The 22,839-nt window shown below is 30.4% G+C and overlaps 1 protein-coding gene across 1 annotated transcript; it reads right to left on the bottom strand.

Moving 5' to 3' along the window:
* Positions 1 to 20,135: 20,135 nt before the first annotated feature.
* MYB159 (R2R3 MYB transcription factor MYB100) lies at positions 20,136 to 22,308 on the bottom strand. Its single transcript, XM_003528477.5, has 3 exons — positions 21,869 to 22,308; positions 21,352 to 21,481; positions 20,136 to 21,066 (listed from the first exon to the last, which is right to left on the bottom strand). Exons 1-3 carry the CDS (start codon positions 21,996 to 21,998, stop codon positions 20,631 to 20,633), a joined length of 696 nt encoding a protein of 231 aa, XP_003528525.1. The 5' UTR covers positions 21,999 to 22,308; the 3' UTR covers positions 20,136 to 20,630.
* Between the last annotated feature and the right edge of the window lie 531 nt (positions 22,309 to 22,839).

Genomic DNA, 22,839 nt, shown 5'->3' with positions numbered 1-22,839 from the left:
TCAAAAAATCCTGTGTACACAGACATTTAATTCTAAAGAAGGTTTCATATGCGAAGGCATGTGTTTCTCCGAATTGTAGACGCGCTCAACAACCATGATGAATACTTTCAAATGAGGGTCGATGCATTACATCGAAAAGGCCTATCTCCATTACAGAAGTGCACATCTGCTATTCGTATATTGGCTTATGGATCACCTGTTAACAGTGTGGATGAATACGTTCGAATTGGTAAACAACCAATGGAATGCTTGGAGCGATTTGTATCAGGCATTTGCACCATATTTGTGAATGTACTTGAGAAGACCAAATAACAAAGACACCAAACGACTACTACAAATGGGAGCGGCACACGGATTTTCAGGTATGTTAGGTTCCATTGATTGTATGCACTAGGAATGAAAAAATTGTCCAGTTGCTTGGAAAAGGTCAATTTTGTCAAGGTGATCATTGCAACCCAACAATCATTCTTGAAGCTGTGACATCACAAGACTTATGGATTTGACATGCATTTTTTGGAACCGCCAGTTGAAATAATGACATTTGAAGTATCTTTAGGTGCTCACCCTAGTATGAGATCAAGATACTTCCAAAGGAAAGCACAACTTCATGACAAACAAAAACACCGCCAACTTCAAGCAAATTTAATTGAGCATATTTGGAAATGCTTTGGAAATGAAAATAACAATTAATTTTATGTAATATTTTTTATTTTTCATCATTATGTTTTTTTATTTCAATGTCATTGTATTTAATTATCTATTATTATGTAAAAAGTATTTATTATTGTTACACATTTTCTTTTAATGTTATGTAATTTTTTATTTTTAATTTATATTTAATATTTTCTTCATTTATTCATATTTATTATTTGTATACATAAAAACTGAAAAAATGAATTAATTATTTTATTGGAATAATAATTAAGTTATAATAAAATAATTTAAATGTTTGGATTTTTTAAAGTTTCTTGTAGTTTCTCACATTTGAGTAAAATTCTGTATGAATTTCTTATGAGTGACATGACATTATAGGGACTACAAAAAATACTATAGAAACCATAAAAAAATAATTAAGAAACTCATATAAAAAACTTGCACCGAAAATGCTCTAATGCACAAGGAAAGAAAGAAGAAAGGATATCGATGCAAGGTCGTTTGCCACCTGTAAAGCCATCATATTGTCATCTTAGTGACACAACCGTGAACCATTTAAATAACCAATGGAAAAAACAAAGAAATAACAAAGAAAAAATGTTTCATATAATAGACTTTAAATATTTCTTTTCTTGTAAGTTAAGACTTTTTTTTTTTTGGTGTTTGTAAGTTAATTTTTTTAATTTTAATCTTTTTAAGTTTGACATATTTTCAATTTTGATTTTTTTATATATATTTTTTAATTTTTAGTTCTTGTAAGTTTATATTATTTTTTTAATTTTAATCCTTTAATGGTTTTTTTGAATGAATTAATAATTTTATAATTTATAGTACCTATAAGTTCACACTTATAAGGATTAATATTGAAAAAAAATACAAACTTATAAAAATTAAAAATTAAAAAAAATATTTTATAGAAATCAAAATTAAAAAAAAAACACAAACTTGCATAATTAAAATTTTAAAAATAAACTTATTAAGACCAAAACCGAAAAAACTTTAACATGCACGGACCAGGACAAAAACGTGTTTAATCCATGAATATAACAATAGTTTGTAGTTATTTCTTATTTACAAATGTATATCTTTGCAGTGGTGCAGGCGGAGCGATACAGTAGAGATGAGGGTGCTGGCTTTGGTCTGTTGGAAAGCATTATTAATAATTTAGAATGCCACTACACTAAACAAATGAGTTTTGAAATGTTATATTGTTTTGTTTATTATGATTTTAACTTGTATCACCCATACGTGTGTATTTGTCCTAAGGGGTAGTTTTTATTCTTTGTAAATTGCCAGAAATAACAATGTTGATCCCTCTTAAATTATTATTATTATTATTATTATTATTATTATTATTATTATTATTATTATTATTATTATATCCTTCACATTAAAAAAGGATTAGTATGCTTGAGAAAAAATGAAAAGGAAAATAATAAAGTAGAAATATAATAATTTAATGTCATCATTATCATATTCAATTTATAAGATAATGATATTTATGTATTTCATGATTTAATTTTTGGATCTTTACTGATGTGATATTTTGTGAATAAAGAAAAAATTATGAATCATACAATTTTTTTTCCACAAAATGCTTTACAAAAGAATAGGGGTCACTAAAAAAATCAGCGAGACAACATTCTCTAGCAGATTGAATTTGCCACGGGTGTTTCATAATAAAAAAGGTACCTTATAATAATCTTCTTTTGAAAGATAATTATTTGTTTGTGGCATGGGCGTTAGAATATTTGGAATATGTGCATTCCAAACTAAGACAAAAAAAGGTTGAATGGTATGGGTAACTGACTTAAGTTGGATAAATTAGTATTCACAAAAAAAATTCTTTGATAAGTACTTATAACAGAAAAAATAAAAAATAAGAGTACAGTAATTTTTTTCTCATAAGTTAAAATTAGTTAAAAAGGTTAAAATTAGGTTGAAAAAATTTCTGTAACTCATGCATAAATTAATTTTAATTTATAAATTCTTTTTAATTTTTTTTTATTTCTCACTTTTTTAAAGTACTTATAATGTCAATCCTAGTTTTATGATTATTGGCGTTTAATGAATCGAAATTCAAATACATCTTATATTGTTGGGTGTTGAGGAAAAGTCCAAACTGAAGAAAAGGTCCATTGATAAATTAATAAGCAAAATATTATCATAGACATCTTAATCCAAATCTTTAAAACGATACATTAATGAGTTTTTTTTTTTCATTTTATATTGTCCACACTTATCACCAATATGAATGATTTCAAGCTTATTAACATATGCTTTTAGAATTTTTATTTTATTCATTCAAAAAAGACATTTTTATTTTATTTTTAATAAAAGAACCTATTTGATAAAGTTTTTGTTTGATGCTTAAGTTCAAAAATCTATTTTTAAAAATTAGTATTTGTTCATGTCGAAGAACATCAAGAAGAAAGGGCGGAGAACTCTAGCTCATAGTCAATATCAATGTCTCCTCCTAGTACTCCGTAACAATGAACTTGAGGTGAGTCATGTAGCTCACTTCTATTTATACATGGTGCTCTTCGACATTATCGTCCACGTATCATGATCTCATTTGTTCCTTTTTGCCATGTTATTGGTCATTTTCAGTCTTATCCCACTTGCACATAATACGAGGTGCATGATAGTGTGTCTTTGACATGTTAAACTACGGTGATTCTTTGATTTTGTTGCCACATCTCTGAAATAATGTCTCGTTATTGTACTTTCCATTGTTTCACTTTCTCGACTATGGCAGGAATCAGGTGTCACTTCGCCTACCTGGTAATGTAGTGACAAGTCAGTCATCCTGGAGTTCTACCTTAGATGGTGTTTGGCTCATTGGACAATGGGCCCCTTGGCATAGGTACACATGAGAGCTAGTCATCGTTTTTGTTAAGGTAAGTGTTTTGAGATATTCGTCTCAAATAGTGTAAAATATCAAAATTCAAAACAATTTTTTAAGAATGATATGAAGTCAAACAATGGTGTGAAGATGTTGAAAAACACAGTAGTAAGCAAAAATTTTCTTTCTTTATTTTAAGAAATTGTTTTACAAATCATATTTTGAAAATGAAAAAAGAAACCTAAAAACTATTAAAAGATACTCATATTTAAATATCTAATATTCTCACCTTAAGCCAAACAAATATAGTTTTTGACTATAAACTAATTATTGGATGTTTAAGAGAAATACTTAAAAATGAAAAACTACATCAATGGATTAAGTGAAATATCACAAATAGTAAGGTTGATACCACACTTTAACATCAAAAACAAAAGTTAAGACAATAAATATATCCTCACTTGACTCATTTCTTTCTTATAGCATACTCTATCACTTATACCTAAATTTAGTAAAACATAATTCGTTCCTTCATTACAAACCACAAATCTGTGCTTGGTATCAATTTTTCACTACTTTCATAAATTGGTCAATGCAAAATCCCTATGTAATTGATTGAAGTGAAATGCTTGTATACATGAGGATGAAACCTTTTAACTTTTGAAACACTCATATTTCCCCTAGTGCAAAAAAAAAAAACCTTTTACCATTAGTTAAAAAAGGTTTTTAACATCGATTTTAAATCGATATCACAAACCAATGTCATTAAATGTGAACACTTTCAACATCGGTTGTAACTTCAGCCAATGTAAAAAGTGTGTCCTTAGGCTTTTGCATTGGCCACACCCACTAATATTTGAGGAAATAATGGTGATAGAAGATTCAATTTTGGTGGGAAATTTTTGAGTTAAAAGATTAGGAACTTGGAAAAAGATTTTTTGTAGCATTTGAATATGGATGGAAAAGTGCTTCACAAAATTAGTGTTTTCTTTTCACGTATCTTTGGTGTTATATTTTTTTTTTGAGTTTATGCTTAATAGCATATTTGTGTGTGTGAACCAAAAAATATTTGTTTTTGTTATGTTTCATGTAATGACCTTTGGCCTCTACCTTTTATTAGTGAAATTCATTATGGTTTAAGCTTAATTGTGTGTACTTTTCTTGTTAATTGATATAAATTATATGATTGATTGATTAATACTAGATTGGTCTCTTTCTTTTTGGATTTGATGCTATAAGGGAAAGAAATTGAATGATTCCTTATTGTATGTCATGTGCTAGATTTACATATGGTTATACATTTCAAAGGGATTGATGCTAGTAACCATTTGTGTAAGCATTGAGTAAACACATGTTTAAAGTAAGCAAAGGAAAAATGTTGACCATAGAAGATTCAAGTTTGGTTTGGCATGATCAAAACCAAAAAGGGAGAGATTGTTGAATATTGAAGTATTTGCCTCATTTTAGTTTAGTTTTGATTTTGATAATTTTGCATGCCAAAACACATTTAACAGGTGTGATATTGCATTAATGGTTTAGCTATGCATGTGTGTTTAGTTTATGTCAATCTTGCTTAGCTTTATCACCTTTATGCTAGGATTTGTTATCTTTGAAAGATTAGAAGTTCATTGAATAATTTATGAACTTGGCGATCGATTACAACATATGTGTAATCTATTACACAAGTCAAGATTGATTTATAGATGTTTACATCTAATTCTAAGTGAGATTTGTTAAATTAATCGATTACAACCTTTTGATAATCAATTACATTGCTTCTCATATTAGAAAAAGACTATGTAAACTCTTTGTAATCGATTACGATATTTGTTAATTGTTGAGTCCAAAATGCTTGGTGTTTTTAATTATGACAAACTTTCTGAACACAAATCATAAGCCTTGAGTTTATGCCTACTAATGAGTTTGCTTAAGTGTATTTAGAAAAAATAAGTTATGTAAAGAACAACAATTGAAGTATACTCAGTGCTACCATGAGTCACTCAGAAAGGATGATGAACATGAAAGCTTAAAAGAAGATTTAAATTATCCTTGGCTGTGTACAACAATGAATAAGTCAACATTCTTATTGGATGAAGAGAAAAAATTCAAGCCACGAGAAGTAATCAACAGCTAAAGGACAAGAAGAATGTTGCATATATGAAGATCTGCACAATGAACATAAAATGAAAAATGACATTGCTACAACATAGACATAATGAAATTTATCTAGCAAGATAAGTTCATTTTAGACATCGTATCTAGATTTCCATAAATGAAATTAAGTTATTCTTGGTAGCTATGGAAAGCTTAAAGAAATAAATACAGCATTCATGAACAAGTCATGGTCAGAAATAACCTGAATCATGGACAAAATTGAGCCTGAAGTTGTAGACGCTGATTTGCATGGGCAACTAGATATATGTGAATCAATTTAAAGACTTCTTGAGCTATATAAGTGCATTTGAGATTACCTTAGTGTTTGAGGAAAGATAAGAGAAATATATACATCTTTCGTGAAGAAGTCATGAGCTAATATGGCTTGTATCTTGGAGTAAATTGATGATCAAGATAAAGATGTCATTTTGTTCTCACAATATACCATAACTACAATGCTTCAAATATTTCTTATGTTGCAGTGGTCCAAATGACATGAGACCAGTGCCTGAATGTCAAGAATTAGATTCTCTACAACTCTCATGAAGACATCAAAATCCAGTTTGACCATTCAAAGGGTCAAAGAAATAAAAATAGTAGCAAGCATAACATGCTACAACAAGCTCACACTAGAATGTTTTGAATACAAGTTTGCCGTGCCATCTCATCAAAGTATTCATATAAGAAGAACATTCAATGGCTTTGTATCTATATCAGAGAACTCTCTTAAAGCATAGCATCATATGCAGGAAAGTTATGCAAGCCAACATATTTTCAAATGATACATACACAAATAGCAGAACATAACAAGTATTATGATGAGTTCAGAACAAACTCATAATGGATGTCTCAAGTGTGCTTTCAAGTGAAAAGCTTTGGAAGATTTGAATGAAACCTATACGTGTGATGAAGTCAATGCTTCCCTCCAAAGATCTCAACCTTACTTAGTTGCAAAGATATAAAGAAGGCCTTACGTAAGAGATTTATCAAAGGCTATAATAAACATACAACATTAGAATGAAGCTGCATTAGAGTCTACATCAGAATGATGAAGAACCTGACTCTCAAAACTAAACTTCAAGATGGAGTTCAGAATGACTCAGAATTCACCTCAAAGACAATATCAGTTCTTCTATATACTGTCACACATATAGAGGGTACATCAAAAGACTGAGGTTGAAAACATTTCACTTTCCATATGCTAACACACACACACTAAGGGCACATTAGAAAGTAAATTCTAATGACATTAGAAGATGCATAAGTAGAAAGCTGAGAATGTACTTTGAATATTTAGTGTGAAACATTAGAATGAAGATTCAAGAGACTTTGTGAAGTCTGAATCAAGGATATAACACTAACACAACAACAACAACCTTCACATGTTACCTATGTTGAAATATGCTACTTTAGAATGATATGTGTTGTGATGAAGTATTTGGATTGATGGATTTGTGCTACCTACAGTGTTATATCATGTTATCTTAAATAGAAGGAACCTACATTAGAACATGTCCTTAGCAATATCATAATGCAAAATTGATATACATTCATAAATTGATCAAAATTGTTCTTTAAAACAGACTTAGACCTGTCAAGTAAAGTACAACTGACACACTTTCAACTTTTACAAGAATTTGTTGTAGAGCTAAAGGCCCCACTTCCAACAACTATTTTCTAGGGGCATTTCAGACTTGAAGCAAGCTTTTGAAGAGAGAGAAGAAGAGACCCATTGTCATAATGGTTAGTTTGACCTGTAGGTCTTTAAAACTGTTACAGAACATATGCATAAGTTGTGACAGAAGATAAGAAACCACGTTCATAGTGCATAAACAAAAATTACATCCTCTCCACCTTCCACAATCCTTCTATTTGTTGAAAGGAAGCAAATGGAGTGAAGTACAACCAAAGCATCAATGAAGATCCAACCCATGAGTGTTGTTTTTCTGTAAAATCCCCTCAAACACATTCTCCTTGTATCTAATCTGTATGTATCCTAAATTAACCAGGTGGGTTAAGTTTGGATGTGAGAGAAGTGATATGGAGAACTCATGGAAGGTGCGTAGTATAGTGAGAGTCTCTAAGATAACAGCCTGAAGAGACTAGATTGAAATAATTGTATTGTCTTTCCCATGACCAAGTGGGTGTCGTGGTTGAGTGGATTTCACTTCCCAAGAGTGAGGAGAATCATTTTTTGGGTTAAGCCCACCTGAAGACGTGAATAATAAATGGATTGTCTCTCGCACAATGTTGTGGTTGAGACAAGTTATCTTCAATCCAAGACTAGGTTTGGTGTTGTGAGGGAGATGTTGTGAAGTCCAACAAGTGGTTGGGAGTTGTAAAATTTAGCATGTTTTGGTTGTGTTAGTGGAAATCTCATTAGTTTGGGTGAGGACTGGACGTAGCCCAAGGTTGGGGTGAACTAGTATAAAAATTCTTGCGTTGAATCCTCTCTTTCTTTCCTCTTTACATTATGTTATGTTTTGTCATATATATTGCAGCTGCATCAAAATGTTCTGAGCATCAAATGACATATATCATAATACATGCATAAGAAGGTTTTCATAACAAGCTTAACTGTTTGGAAAATGAAATATCTGAACTAAATCATGTTTGTGATAACAATATTTGTCTTAGACTAGTTCAATCATATGTATCAGAGTATGAAAGCTTTTAAAAAACATGAAAATGATTTTGTGCATGAAAAGTTGGAAACAACATTCTGAGTAATAGCTTTCTGAGCACAACATTCTGAGTACTCCATCTGCATAACATAAATTGAGTTTTTCATAATAACAATATTATGAGAAATGCTTTATTTAGGTAATGAACTTTTGAACATAAGCAAATGTGCATTGACATTAGGTTCTCACAATCATATCAAACATCTAATAATGGAAACCACTTAGAGAGCTTAACTATCTAAGTGCTTGAACCTTTGTGTCAAAACTTTTTGAACACCAAGGTAATCTTGAATAAAAGTTCAGAAAGGTTTAAAGTTTCAAGAAAAGTTGGCAAAGTCATAATTCAAACCCCCTTCTTGTGATATTCTGATCACTTTAATAATCAATTATGAGATTCTGGTAATCAATCAATTTCGAAATTCTGGTAATCTCCTACAATGCTTCTGACTTTCTTAGATGGCCTTATAAGATCAAATCAATCAATTACAAGGTATTGCTAATTGATTACATTGATCTTAGATGGGAACCCAAGTCTTTTCTTAGCAATCTAACCAATTATATCAATTATATAACAAATTCATTATAAAATAGTTCTCTTTGTAATGAGTCTCTAAGCTTCCAAAACGTTTTCCAATTTTGTGACTCATTGAGAGAAAACTATCATGAGGGTTTTTCAAGAATGATGATGATGATCAAAAAGTTTGAAGTCCTTGATGTTGAAGATTGAAGGCAACCCCTAAGGCTTGTGTTAGTCAAGAGCTCAATGTTATAGAACTTCAAGGATTTGGTGATCTCTTTCCTTTACCTTCTTTTTTGATTTTGTTTGATTGATTATGATAGGATTTCTCAAATTCTTGTTGTAGGGTTCAACAAGGTTTTGTGATTTCCACTTGTAGGGTTCAAAAGTTGGAAGTGAGTTTTTGAATTTCTTTGTGTCTACATAGTGTTTGCAATACATTGAATTTCATAGTGAAAATATCAAACTAGGGTTGTTGGGTATAATTGAATGTGGGTCTTCTTGAAGGATGAACTACTATGAACCTTGTCTTTGATTCTCTTTCTCTCTCACTCTCTTTATTTTTGCAATCAATCTTGTTAAATGAAATTTAAATAAGTCTTTGATCAAAACTCTGATTTTAAAGGTTTTGTGTTAATTGGTTTTTGTTGTTCATAAACTTTGTTCAAGAAGTTATTTTGAGAAAACCTTAATTCACAAAAAGGGGTTTACCTATGTTTTAATTGATCAAAAGAAGAATTGGTAAAATTTCTAATAATCTATTCAAACCCCCTTTTCTAGATTCCTAGCTTAATCCAACAATAATGATGGTGGCAGTGTAGGTGGAGGTAGTAGTGATTTGGTGGTGATGATGATAGTAGTAACACAATGATAGTGATAGTAGCAATGATTGTGGTGGTAGTGGGGGTGGAGACAATGGAAATAATGAAGGTGCGGTGATGGTGGTGGTGACAATATCAGTGTTAGTAGTGGTGACAGTGTTGTGGAGGTAGTAGTAATGCTGGTGGTAGAAAGTAGCAACAATGATGACAATGACAGCGAGAATGCATATGGAGGTAGTAGCAATGTTGGTGGTAGAAAGTAGCAACAATGGTGACAATAACGGTGACAATGCATGTGGTAGCAAAGTCAATGGTGATAGTAGTAGTGGTAGAGGCTGTGTCAATAGCAATGATAGTTGCAACGATAATGACCATGATAGTGGTGGTGGTGGTGACTATGTTGTGTCGGTAATGGCGATGGTGGTGGTCATGTTGTATTGCTGATACTGGTAGTGATGACATTAGTGATGGGAAAGACCATTGTTAATGGTACTAAGAGTATGTTTTTTTAAACAAAAAAATCAAATTCATAAATATTTTCTTAGTTTTTGAAAATAATGTATTTTTTTTTTAAATTGAGTTAAAAAATATTTTAATTCCATTTTTATTGAATGCATTTTATTTTCAAAATTGCATTTAAAAATAAATAAAAAAACTTAAAACTCGCTATCAGCCTGAACTTGCCCTAAGATATTAAGCCTATATTTTCTTTTAATTTTTGTTATATTGGAAAGGAAAGCAATGTGGAACAAGATGGAATGTTTTTTTGTGTTGGGATTTAGAAAGTGCTTGTAATAATTTATTGAATTGAATAGAATAAAATGGAAGGATAAGAAATCAGCCAATGGTCATCGAATCCACACACACGAAGCATCACAAACAACAAACAACAAATTAATTGTTGGGGTCACGTCTGAAGTTAATCGACAAGCGTGTTGTCTGTTATGTATTTTTGTTTTTCTAAAGAGTCTTTCTCTTATCTATAAAAGTATGATTATTATTTCTTTTTGATATTTATTTTTGTAAAGCATGAATAAAGGTATTTCTTTTTGATATGGGAAAACATATAAAAGTATGATTATTAGGCTAACATAATTCTTCTTTTGGCATACAACAAAGTGTTTTCTATAACTAATTGGACCCATTATTGTTGACAACACAATAAATTATAAGGCTTATCCAACTCATTTCTTCATTCAGCATAGAAAAAATCTCCATTAGGTGTTAGTTTCGTTCTGTTTTGCTGTTCATGATCACTCTAACTCAATCGCTGAAGTTCAGTTCATCCTGAACTCATAATGGTTTTCTCTTATACTAGGTAGTAGTGAAATTTCTTCACTACTTGCTTCTAATTTTTTAGAGTAAATATCTAATTCGGTCATTGAATTTGTAAGTACCGATACTTAGGTTTTCAAATGATGGAAAAATAAAATTTTGTTCTTAAATTTTTAAAAAATACGACAAATTCATTCTACCGTTAGTTTTCTTTGTTAACTGATGGACAGAGAATGTTGATCTCTGGAGGAGCTTACCTCTCGGCAGTAGGAATTTCGATTCCTTTGTATTTTCCTTTTTATGTTATCATAATATACATTGCTATTCCCAATTGTTCATATCTTTTACTGCTAAATTGTTATTTCCTGATTGTGGTTCCTGATTGTGATTCTGGCTGGGCAGAGCTACTATCCCTGACTAGTACTGCTTGAAGTGGAGATATGATAAGAGGATTGATCAATGGATTAGCTAGTGGGCCCACAGGACAAGTTATCTTAATATTTATTGGTTTATGATTCAGTTGAAGTGTGCTGATTTTTTGTTATAATGAAAATGGAATGCTAAACTGACAGAGATGTTTGTGCTGGTTGAAATTTATTCCCCACTTGGATTATTGAAATATGTTACCATGAAATTTACTGTTATAAAGTTTTCCTTACTGACAATTGGATATTTGATTGTATTCTCATCCCTATTTGTTTTGTGTGTATTTTGTTAATCTTTTTAAGCTTAGACAAATCTTAGAAAAAAGCTCATGCACTTTGCTTAATAAAATAATCTTTTAAACAAATAATCTAGTTGTACTAATAAGGGTGTGACGATGCTTATGTTTTAAGTAGATAAATTCATAGAGATTGTAACGTAATTTTGTACCATCTTTGACAATGGAGAACTTGAATCAAAGGTTCCTCCGAAAGACATTCCTAATGAGGACAAACATTAATGTTTATGCAGGTGATGCTGATGTTACTGCAGTAATTTTGTGTTTCTCTTATTGTCTTTTAATGGATACATGTTTTTGTGTCTTTTACTAGAATAAATTGTTGATTAGTGTCTGTTCATATTACTCTTGAATGACCTAGCTTGTATTAGTTAAAATGAATTACTTTTTTCATCAATATGTTTAGTTTCATTAAAATAATGTTAATCACCTTACTTAAAATGTATATATACATAATTACTTGACAATAATAATTTTCAAATATTTATCTATATACATAGGTTTTAGTTAATTTAATATTATATAATTATCTTTATTGATTATTAGTAATCTAGAAATAAATTATTTGATAATCATTATTTATATTATTATTTATAATTACAAAACTATCTAGAAATAAATTATCATTATTTATAATTATTATTACAAAATATCTAGAAATATATTATTAGTAATCTAGAAATAAATTACTTGATAATCATTATTTATAATTACAAAATTATCTAGAAATAAAATTTCTCCATTATTAATGTTCGTATTTTCAATTTTATTATATTATTAAGTTAAAATTTACCTACAGGTTAATTTTCTTTCTACGTCTGTGCTTACGCCAACACCGTTTTCGAAAGGAAGTTTTTTAAGTTGGTGCTTACGCTAGCACCGTCTTAGAAAAATTTCTTTCAGAACCGATGTAGAAATACATGCTGACGGTGCTTATCACAACACCGTCTTTGAAAGCACGTATTTCTACGTCGGTGCTTATGCCAACAACTATTTAGAAAGCCTCCTTACTATGTCAGTGATTACGTCAGCATCGTATTTGAAATCTAGCTTTCAAAGATGGTGCTGACGTAAGCAACGACTTTAAAAAACATATTTTCTAAGTACGCTAGCAGCTTCCTCGAAAGAAATCTTTCTAAAACAGTGCTGACATAAGCACCGACTTAGATAGTATGTCTATTTACAACTGTCTTTTGTCGACCGTCGTTGAAAGTGATTACTTTCAACGGCGTTAGCTTCAAAGACGGGTGACCACCATCTTTGAATGTTGATTTCAACCGACGTAGAAGGCTCTTTTTTAACTAGTGTCAAATGACTAATCCTACTTGGCATCTCTGTCATCCTAAATTTTATTGTGTGTGTTGCTAATACGAAAGAACTAAATTGTTACCAAAATTTTGACTGATTGAATTGACACCACCATTTTCACCACAAGTTGTCACCACCACCATTAATCATGCTTTCACAGATCCCCCTCACTGAAAGGTGAAAATCACTATAAACCCATCAACCATCATCAAAGTCACCCCAAAACTCCACAATAACAACAAAATCACTATCTTTGTGAGCTATAACAATAAACCTCCATTGCAAACAACAACAACAACAAAACAAAATGAAGCACCTGGAACAAAATATCTCGCTGGGAACCTGTAATCCCACCAACAAACAAGTAAAAAAGAAGAGGAAAAAAATCAAAGCATTAAGCCTTTTTTCTCGTTCTCTTTTTTCTCCTTTTGGTTCGATCTCATCTCTCACTCATGCCAATCCATTTTTTTGCAACTTAAACATCACATTTAAAATAAATTAATAAACTTGTGACTATCTCTGCCACCTCCATGGCGACGGTGAGTGTCGACCTCTGGATGAATTTGTCGCTACACGATTTTAAGGGGGAACAAATGAAATCGTGTGGGGTGGTGTATGGTTTGTGGTTAGAGACTAAGATGCAACAGTGATGGAGAGTGCAAAGACACAACAAAGGTGGAGAGGGTGAAGGTGCAACGGAGAAGGAAAGGGGAAGAACAAAGGAGGAGAAAGAGAAAGACAAAAGAAAATTATCTACAATTCTCCAAACTGACAAATTAGTCCATCAAAATTTTGATAACAATTTAATCTGTGTTAACAACACACCACAAATTTTAGGATGAAAAATAGGTCCAATGATATCACATAGGATTACCCGTTTGGGTTAATCGAGAAAATTCACGGTGAGATAGATTTGTCGCACCTTTTCAAAATTTAAGGATAAAATTTTATTTTTTAATCTTTGAGGGATTCAAATGTTAACATAGTACAAATTCAAGAACCAAATTAAATATTTACCCAAGTTTTTACTAGTATTTATTTTCTTTTTTGTACAAGATTTCTATTTAGTATTTCTATTATAAAATTTATAATAAGGATGGGAAAGGAAGTTATAAAACAGGGCTAGTCTTATGTAATTTTTGAACTGATGCGCGATGCTCTATACTCAATCATTGAGTGACATAATAAAAGTTCACTTTATTTCTTTTGGTTTCTCATATACTTTCATACTCTTTAATCGTGAAATTGATTTTTCCATACTCTATATTAATAAAATAATATGGTTAGGCTTTCTTTTACAAGTGGCATCTCCCCACTTTGAAACTTCTTTTCCCCCTAAAAGCATTATCATTGATTGCAAGCCACTTAATGGTTAACTTAAGTCTGTTGAAAAAATAATGTTGCCAAAATATAAATGAGTTTTGCTAATAGTTATGGAATTGAAAATACAATAATTTTATTAAAAAAATATAACATTCAATGTTATTAATTTGATTCTATTGTAATTTTGAATAAAAAAAATCAATTTATTTATTCACTCATATTCATTGATCATTATTGGTATGCCAATAGTTAGCAAAAATGTAATGTTATAGTTTTGTGATATAATTGAAGTTTGAGTTGACTAAAACAATTTGCTTAATGATGTTAGATAATGATAATTTCATATCATCAATGTTTTATATCTTCTAAAACTCTGAAGTATGGCAAGAAATGCTATTGAGGAAAAAGCAAAGGATTTGTTGCTTCAGGGAAGATTTTATGTCTTGAAACTAACCGATCAATTGCTATAAAAGCTACCATTGGCAACAAGATAGACCGAATGAGATCTTGCCTCGGCTTTTATTTGTTATGTTGACTTTCACATCAACAAAAGAATTATAATTGCTTTTTGTCAAAAAAATAATAATAAAAAATTGCTTAAACAAACAGTTATTCAACAATCTTTTACCTTAATTTTTTACTTAATAAATGGAGTATAGTCCTGATAGCTCAACATTGATGCTTAGAAGGTTCTATTATAAACACTAAAAGCTTGTTCGGATCATTCTTTCCTTGTTCAAAACGCGTGTTTTTTCTTTTTTTGATAGATCAAAATGCGTGTTTTTTCTTTTCATTCTTAAAACATTGACGATATCTTGAAATATCAAAAACTTCAACACTAGCTATGGGTCTCACAGAAGAAAAGATGGATTTGAGAAAAGAATGGAAGGTAAGGTACTAATCATAAGAGGGTGGGCGCTTCAAGTGTTGATTCTTGAACACGAAGCGATTGGCGCGTTTGTGACTCATGATGGAATTCAACGTTGGAAGCAGTGACTGCAGGGGTTCCCATTGTCACTTGGCCTATTTTTGCAGACCAATTTTTCAAATTGAAGTTGGTGTTTAAAGTCCTTAATATTGGGGTACCTGTTGGTGCTAAAACATGTATTGGAGTCTAGGGACATAATATTTCATGGGATGCAGTGGAGAAGGCTGTGAAGAGGATAATGACAGGGGAAGAAGCCATTGAAATGAGGAACAGAACAAAAATGCTTTCGCATTTAGCTAAGGGAGCTATTGAAGAAGGAGGATCATCCATTTCTGAATTCAAAGCTTTAATTGGGGAGTTAAGTTCATTGAGCCACTAATATACATCACAACAATAGTATGCATATGTTGAGTCACTGAGTGGATTTCCTTGGAAGGTGGTGTTTTGTTATCTAAATTTCCATGATTTGAACTAAAATAGCTTGAAGTCTTGTCAACTAAAGTTTAGATATGCTTAATTAATTCAATATAACCCTATTATATTATAACATTAATCATGTATTAATTTTGTTTCGGAAGTGTACGATTTCTTATGCAGCCAAGTTTCACATTTAAGCCTTAGGGCTAACATATTCATATTAATTGTGAACCAACTATGGTTGCGTCAGATATTGTGAGGTCTCTGACCCTTGTTATGGAGTGAACCAACTAGATAAAATCTTGATTGTTAACATGAAGCTTCAAGTTAATATACAAAAATTCAGCAGGGGTAAATGGGAACTTTATGATAGAAGTATCACATTTATAGTTTGTGGATAATACTTTCTTCATGAATGGGAGAATCTGGTCTACAGAACATGTCATTGAGACATTGAAAAGTGTTTTAAGATGCTTAGAACTTGCACCAGGTCTTAAAATCAATTGTTTTAATTCTAAGAGTAGTCTCATGGGTAGAAAGGGGGAAAGTTACAATTTTCTGGAACAGTATGCTGAATTTTTCAACTGTGTTGTGGTGGTTTGAATCATGAGGCGTTTAGCAATATGCTGTTTGCATGGGATCGAACAAAAGGGGACCTCTTAAAGAATGATGAAATTAACTGCTAGCTGTTTGTCTTCAATCTTAGTTTCTTGGCTTGGCACTTTACTAGACTTCATTCGAATATATTTTGAGGTTGCATTGGAAATAGTAGAAAATAGAATTGGTAAATATTTTCAATTCTCATACAAAAATGTCAATTAGATGCAGGGCTGTACTTGGGGTTAAGGCAAAAATGTTAAAGAGATCCTTTTTTTTACAAGAATTTTAAAGAGACTTATATAAAATATTAATTTTTATATTAATCTTCTAGCTCTTTTAGCTGTAAAATCATTTATCAAAGTTTTATAATCAAGTAATTCTAACACTTTACTTTACAAATATTAGTAAAAATATGAAATAAAAAAAATATTTTCTCAAAATAGTTCAGAAGGGTCATTGGCCTATATATGTTCTAGTCAGAGTCGTATATAGAGATTATAAGACCTAAAATAAAATTTACTTCAAATTTTAATTTAATACACTTTGTTATTTTTTTTTTAAATTGTGAGTTGCTATTTTAAATATTATTTAAATTTCAAATTGACTCAATTAAAGATTTAAATTAATTTATGTATACAAAATATCAATTATACAATGATACATGTTATTCCAATTATAATCACTATCAATGCTAATAACAATTTACGAGCAATTCCTTTTTTTGGGTCTATAGCAATTATCTATGATTCTAATTTAAAAGAGATTGTAATATTACATTTTTTTTTTCTGAATAGACTGTAATGCATAGTAACTAGTATATTGAAAAAAGAACGGGGCCTAAGGCAGTGGCCTAACACACTGTACACGGCCCTGATTAGATGAAACAACTGTATTTCAGTTAACCCAAAGGATAGGTCGAGTGGAGTAAGACAAAGGTCTTGCATTTAAAAGATTGGAGGTTTAAACCTTTGCTCGTCTCCTTAGAGTGAGATAAATGTATGCATTTGTAAGTCTTTTGAGCACGAAGATTAAGTACTTTTATAAGCTCTCTTTTAAGTTTGGAGATTTTTACTGCCTTGGTCTAGAATGAAATTCCTTTCCATTAAATTTTACTCTACCAAACAAAAAAAATCTGTATTTCAGTTAGACCGCTATAATTTTGCCATGAAGATTAGTTATAACTTATTGCTGCATGGTAGTATGACTTTTCAAATTCAGAGTAACATCTCTAAGCCATGGAGAGGGAAATAAAGATCATCAAGCAGCTAACTATTTTCAGTGGTAAGACTTACAGGTGAGGGGAGAGAAAACGAATGAAAACTTGTCTCCCACAAGCTTTCAATATTTCTAAAATAGGCCATCCAAGAATTTATTGTCTATCCATGTTGGCTAGTAATGATATATGAACATCCAAGTTTTTTAAATACCTAATAAATATTTTTTTTATCCATCTCTTCTTTGTCAAATCATAATACTTATAATGTTTATATATATATATATATATATATTTATCTTTCTCTCTTAAGTGTCAATTAACATATTAGATATTCATGTATAATTTTTCTATAATTAACTACTCCTCCTCCTCAGTCCTTTAGAATTTATATCCACGTCTTAAATGACCCTCCACCTTTGTTTGGAGATCAATTAAATCAGAGTTCAGTAAATTCGATACAAACTACTGCTTTATTTTCGGTGTGTGTGATAGTTATCATACGGTATTCTTCAGTACACGAGGGATTTGGATTTTCATAAGTCAACATACATACATGAAAATCGGGTTTGGCCCAATCTGATACTACCTACTTGTACCAGTTTTGGATGCTTTTTAATAATAAAATCTCTTTCCTTCGGCTTTTTCAAAAAAAAAAAAAAATAATAACATACATGAAAAGCAATCATTAGATCCATGATACGTACCTTACCTAAATACCTTTTTAATTTATTACTGTCCCGCCTCAGTCCCTGAGAATCATTTAACTAGCTAATTCATACCTATAAGAGTCATTTATTTTATGAATCATCTAACATTCTCAGCAATATAAAGATAAGAGTGATATCTTTCGTTTCCAACAGAGTTACATTCCCATGTAAACATAGTTTTTATTCCATGTCAATGGGATGAAAAAGTTACAATTTCTATGAGAATGTAACAAATTATTTTCTAACTCTTTTATAACTTTCATTTTTATTTTTATTTTTCATTTATTATTTCAAAACTTTATAAAAATATTCCTAATAATGTTAAAAGTTAACGAAACCCATCTTTATATATGTCAAAGAATAACATTCTCAACTACAATATTCATGAGGATGTGATTTCAGAGAATACAAAATTATTCCATGAAACAAACACTTTTTATGGGGTTAAATTTAGTAGTAATTTGTATTATTATTTTTAATAAAATACTCTTAAAATTATTGACGGTCATCATCTCACTCTTTTCATTTAATTATATTTTACCTAATTAATTAATGTTTATTAGTCATCTTCTCCAATCTTAAAAAAACAAATTTATTTTATCAATTTATAAAATTTATTGTAAAATATTTAAGAGTATTTTAGTAAAAGAAAATCAATATTAATTTTTATATGTAAAAATCAAATACAGGTATAAAAAATTTATAATAACTCATGGATCATCATGTTTAACTAGTTGAATTAGACTTTTTTAATTAAAAAAAATATAAGAGATAACTTGATAAGAATCTTATAATAAAAAACAAACAAATTGAAAAAAAATATCTTACATTTAAGGACAAATTTAGTATTTTGCTTTTTGTGCTTAAGAATTAAAATAATTTGACTTTAAGCTTGGCAATTGAGGATTGTGTTCCGTATCGGGATTGACCTAGTTTTAGCATTGGCCTTGATGTAACTGATGGTTACTCCTTAAATCTTCTGAAATATTACTATCACTATTTTTATATAAGAAATAAATCCTTAATTTATAAAAATAATAAAATAAAAGAAGTTAAATTATTTTACAATAATGTCTTATATGAAGAAAGATGACCTCAATCAATGGAGCGATTTTTTTCCTGGGGAAACTAAGGTAACAGTTGTGGCTAAGGAGTTACATAACTTTGCTACAATTGAAGTATAATTTAACTAAAGCTCAAGAGCAAATGGATAGAAGGAGAAGGATGCGACCATTTGAAGTAGTAGAACGAGTTTCCTCAGATTACAACACGTAAACAACAATTGGTAGAACATCCAATCAATAAAAAGTTGGATCCTAGATATATATATTATGGTCCTTTCAATGCTAGAAAAATCTAAAAATGTAACTTGTAGATTATAGTTACTTCCCTCTTTTGAGGTTCATTCAGTGTTTCATGTGTCTAGATCCAACTTACACGATTAAAAAGTGACACTGTTATAATTTTAATTAACTATTATATTATTTAATAATTTTATATAATATTTGAATTTGATCGATTCTTTCATATATATATATATATATATATATATATATATATATATATATATTATAAAAATCAAACATCAATAATAAAAATATAATCAAATAAATCATATTTTATTATATCTTTAAAAAATATATATTACATCAATTTTGATTTATATGAATAAGATATTGAATAATTTTTTATTAATATAAAATCTAATGGATATGGTATTTATGATATAAACTTTTAATCTAACATATGTTTTGAGATAAAATTATCTAATTAAAAATTATTAATATAATAATTAGCGTAACCGATATGATTTCATTTCTCCCTTTATTGTTATTCCGTCTCATATTTACCGTTCAGTGGATAGTTGTGAACTGCACTTGAATCCCAGAAATCACCTACCCCAAAAGGAATACCAAATAAACAATTTTCACTGCATTAGTTCCCGAATAATGAAGGTTTCTGATAGCTATAAAGGTACATATATATTCAGTATTTCCATTTTTTCTAACACCTCAATATATATAGCTGCCAAATCTGTAGCAAACATATTGTACATAGAACTCTTCATTAAAATGATCCTCACTTGTTCAGGACCAACACGAGGAAATTATATATTTCTACAATTACGTTTCAGTGCATTCAATCTAATTGCTAATAATTGGATTTTCCATAGAGATATATACCCTTCTCATTTTCACTCTCAAGAATTTGTGAGTACTGATCGGTTGCAAGATAGCAGCAATTAATGTTTGCCAACTATATATATATATATATATATATATATATATATATTGCAACTAGCTAGTTGAGGGCTTTCATTCTTCAAAATGAAACACAAGCTAAGTCCTTTTCTTGGTCGGTAAGATCTCAAAATATTATGATCACAACACACTTGCGCCTCCACATATGACGAGTTGCTGAATCACCATATTCAAGCCAAGATCGATGTTGATTAATTAATTACTGAAACAGAAGAAGTGTAGAAGGGGAATCAAATTGCACTTTCCTCGACGAGTTAGATTCATGAAATGGTTTTACATTGTTTCCAGAAATACTTTGTGAAGCTGAAGGATTGGTAATAGAGAGATCAAGGTTTAAATCGGGCAATGCACACGGTGACTCAGCCTCACCACTTGCAGCATCTGAAACTTCAACATGGTTGTAGACACGAGGTAATTTACTTGTCTCGTTCTTATTAGTGTCTTTCATACTAAAGGCTTTTGAACTATCATCAGACATGAGTGAATTCTGAAGGGAAGAAGGGATTGTATGTTTCAATCTATGATTATTTGGGTCAATGCCTTTGCTAATAAGCTTTCTTCTTATATGAGAATTCCAATAGTTCTTCACTTCATTATCTGTACGTCCAGGCAATCTCCCAGCTATTAGTGACCACCTGTACGAATCAATATTTATCAATTAATTTTTTTCTTTCCTTTATAAGCACAATTTATGCAACCAAACAATGAATTATGTGAGAAAACCTTTATAGCAATGTACGTTGATAAAAGTTAACTTTAATTTCCATTTATATTATTTAGTGGTGATAATATTGTTGCTCAATACACATATCTACGGTGTAATCATGATTCTTTTCATTCTTATACACGTATAAAAAAAACACATATATAAGTCAAAAGCACAAAACAAAAATTATTCATGTTTAGAATTAAATTCACACCGGTTGCCTAGCAGCGCATGAAGCTTGATGATGAGATCTTCTTCATCTTCAGCAAAGTTGCCTCTTTTAAGGTCTGGGCGTAGATAGTTTATCCATCTCAGCCTACAACTCTTACCACACCGATGTAAACCTAACCATCATTAAACCAAATGTAAGTGGTCAAATATATATCTTGTTTTTACATGTATGTGTGTGCTATCGCTTGTGGATACATATGATGTATTACAATTATTATAATTATTGTTCGTTACACACTTACACCTTTGATTTATTAAGACATTAGATATAGGATTCAAATTTCTTATATGTCTTTCATTGAATCCTTTCCTAGTAATATATGACTAATCACTCAATAGGGTCAACCTAATGGTAAAAGATTGGAATAATTATAATGTATGAAAACATAAGTTCAACCTTTATTGTTACCACTATACACCATAAAAATAGAACTAACAACTCAAACTTGATTTTCCAATAATTATATATGCACGTTGCTAGGGGTTTATTAATTTCATACCTGCAGCCTGAGGTAGTGTACGCCAACAAACTTCACCATGTTTCTTGATATAATCAATAAGTTTCTGGTCTTCTTGTTTGGACCAAGCTCCTTTGTTCAAGTCTTTGATATCACAACTAGGCTTCCTCATTCTTTCTACCTTCACTTGGGTTTCCTTTCAAACCTCAAAGGGTATAAACCCCAGCTACAAAAACGGAAGAACCTAGGAGGGGATGATATATATAACAAGCAAGTGTTAGAAAGAAAGAAAGAAAAAAAAGAAAGAGATGTGGAGGATACACGAGAAGAATGGGAAGGGTTATAAGATCAAAGGAGGTAATATATACTATGAGTTAGTTATTAGGATATAAGGAAGTGTAAAGGGTTGACTTGGACCGGTGGTTTTGCTCATACGTGACTGCGTGATTCACAACACACCTTCAGACAGAGAGAGAGAGAGCAACGACAAACACTACTAAGGAAATTGGGAGTGTGAATTCTTTGTTTGTTTGCCAATTTTGTAGGATATGACATACGGTTGGTCTTAATGAATAATGTGTTTGGCGGTGGGGTTGCATGATTTATTGCATCTTACTTACCGTCAGATATTGATGCTCATGATAGCGAGTTGGGAGAAGAGATGGTGGGATGAAAATAAGAGGGTTGCTGGCTTAGCAACTTAATATATATATATATATATATCAATAATCGTATGAGTTTCAACCCTATTTTTTTTTTAAATAATAGAATTGGTAAAAGCTTCTTTATGCACTAGTGGAATTAAGTTATTCTTGTCAGAAATAATAATTAATTTTTATCAGATATTCTAAGCGGACATAAAATATTTTTTTTTAACGTAATTTATTTTATATCATCTTATCAATCTTATATCACTTGATTAAAAGACACATGTCAATGTCAACTTTTATTGGTCGATGAGAAAAGATAATTAATTTCTTAATAACATCAAAATCTTTAGATTTTAATTCGAA

Source organism: Glycine max, chromosome 7 (assembly GCF_000004515.6).
Source record: "Glycine max cultivar Williams 82 chromosome 7, Glycine_max_v4.0, whole genome shotgun sequence".
Lineage (NCBI taxonomy): Eukaryota > Viridiplantae > Streptophyta > Magnoliopsida > Fabales > Fabaceae > Glycine > Glycine max.
The sequence above is the reverse complement of the archived record's forward strand: the minus strand, read 5'-3'. Positions and strand labels throughout refer to the sequence as shown.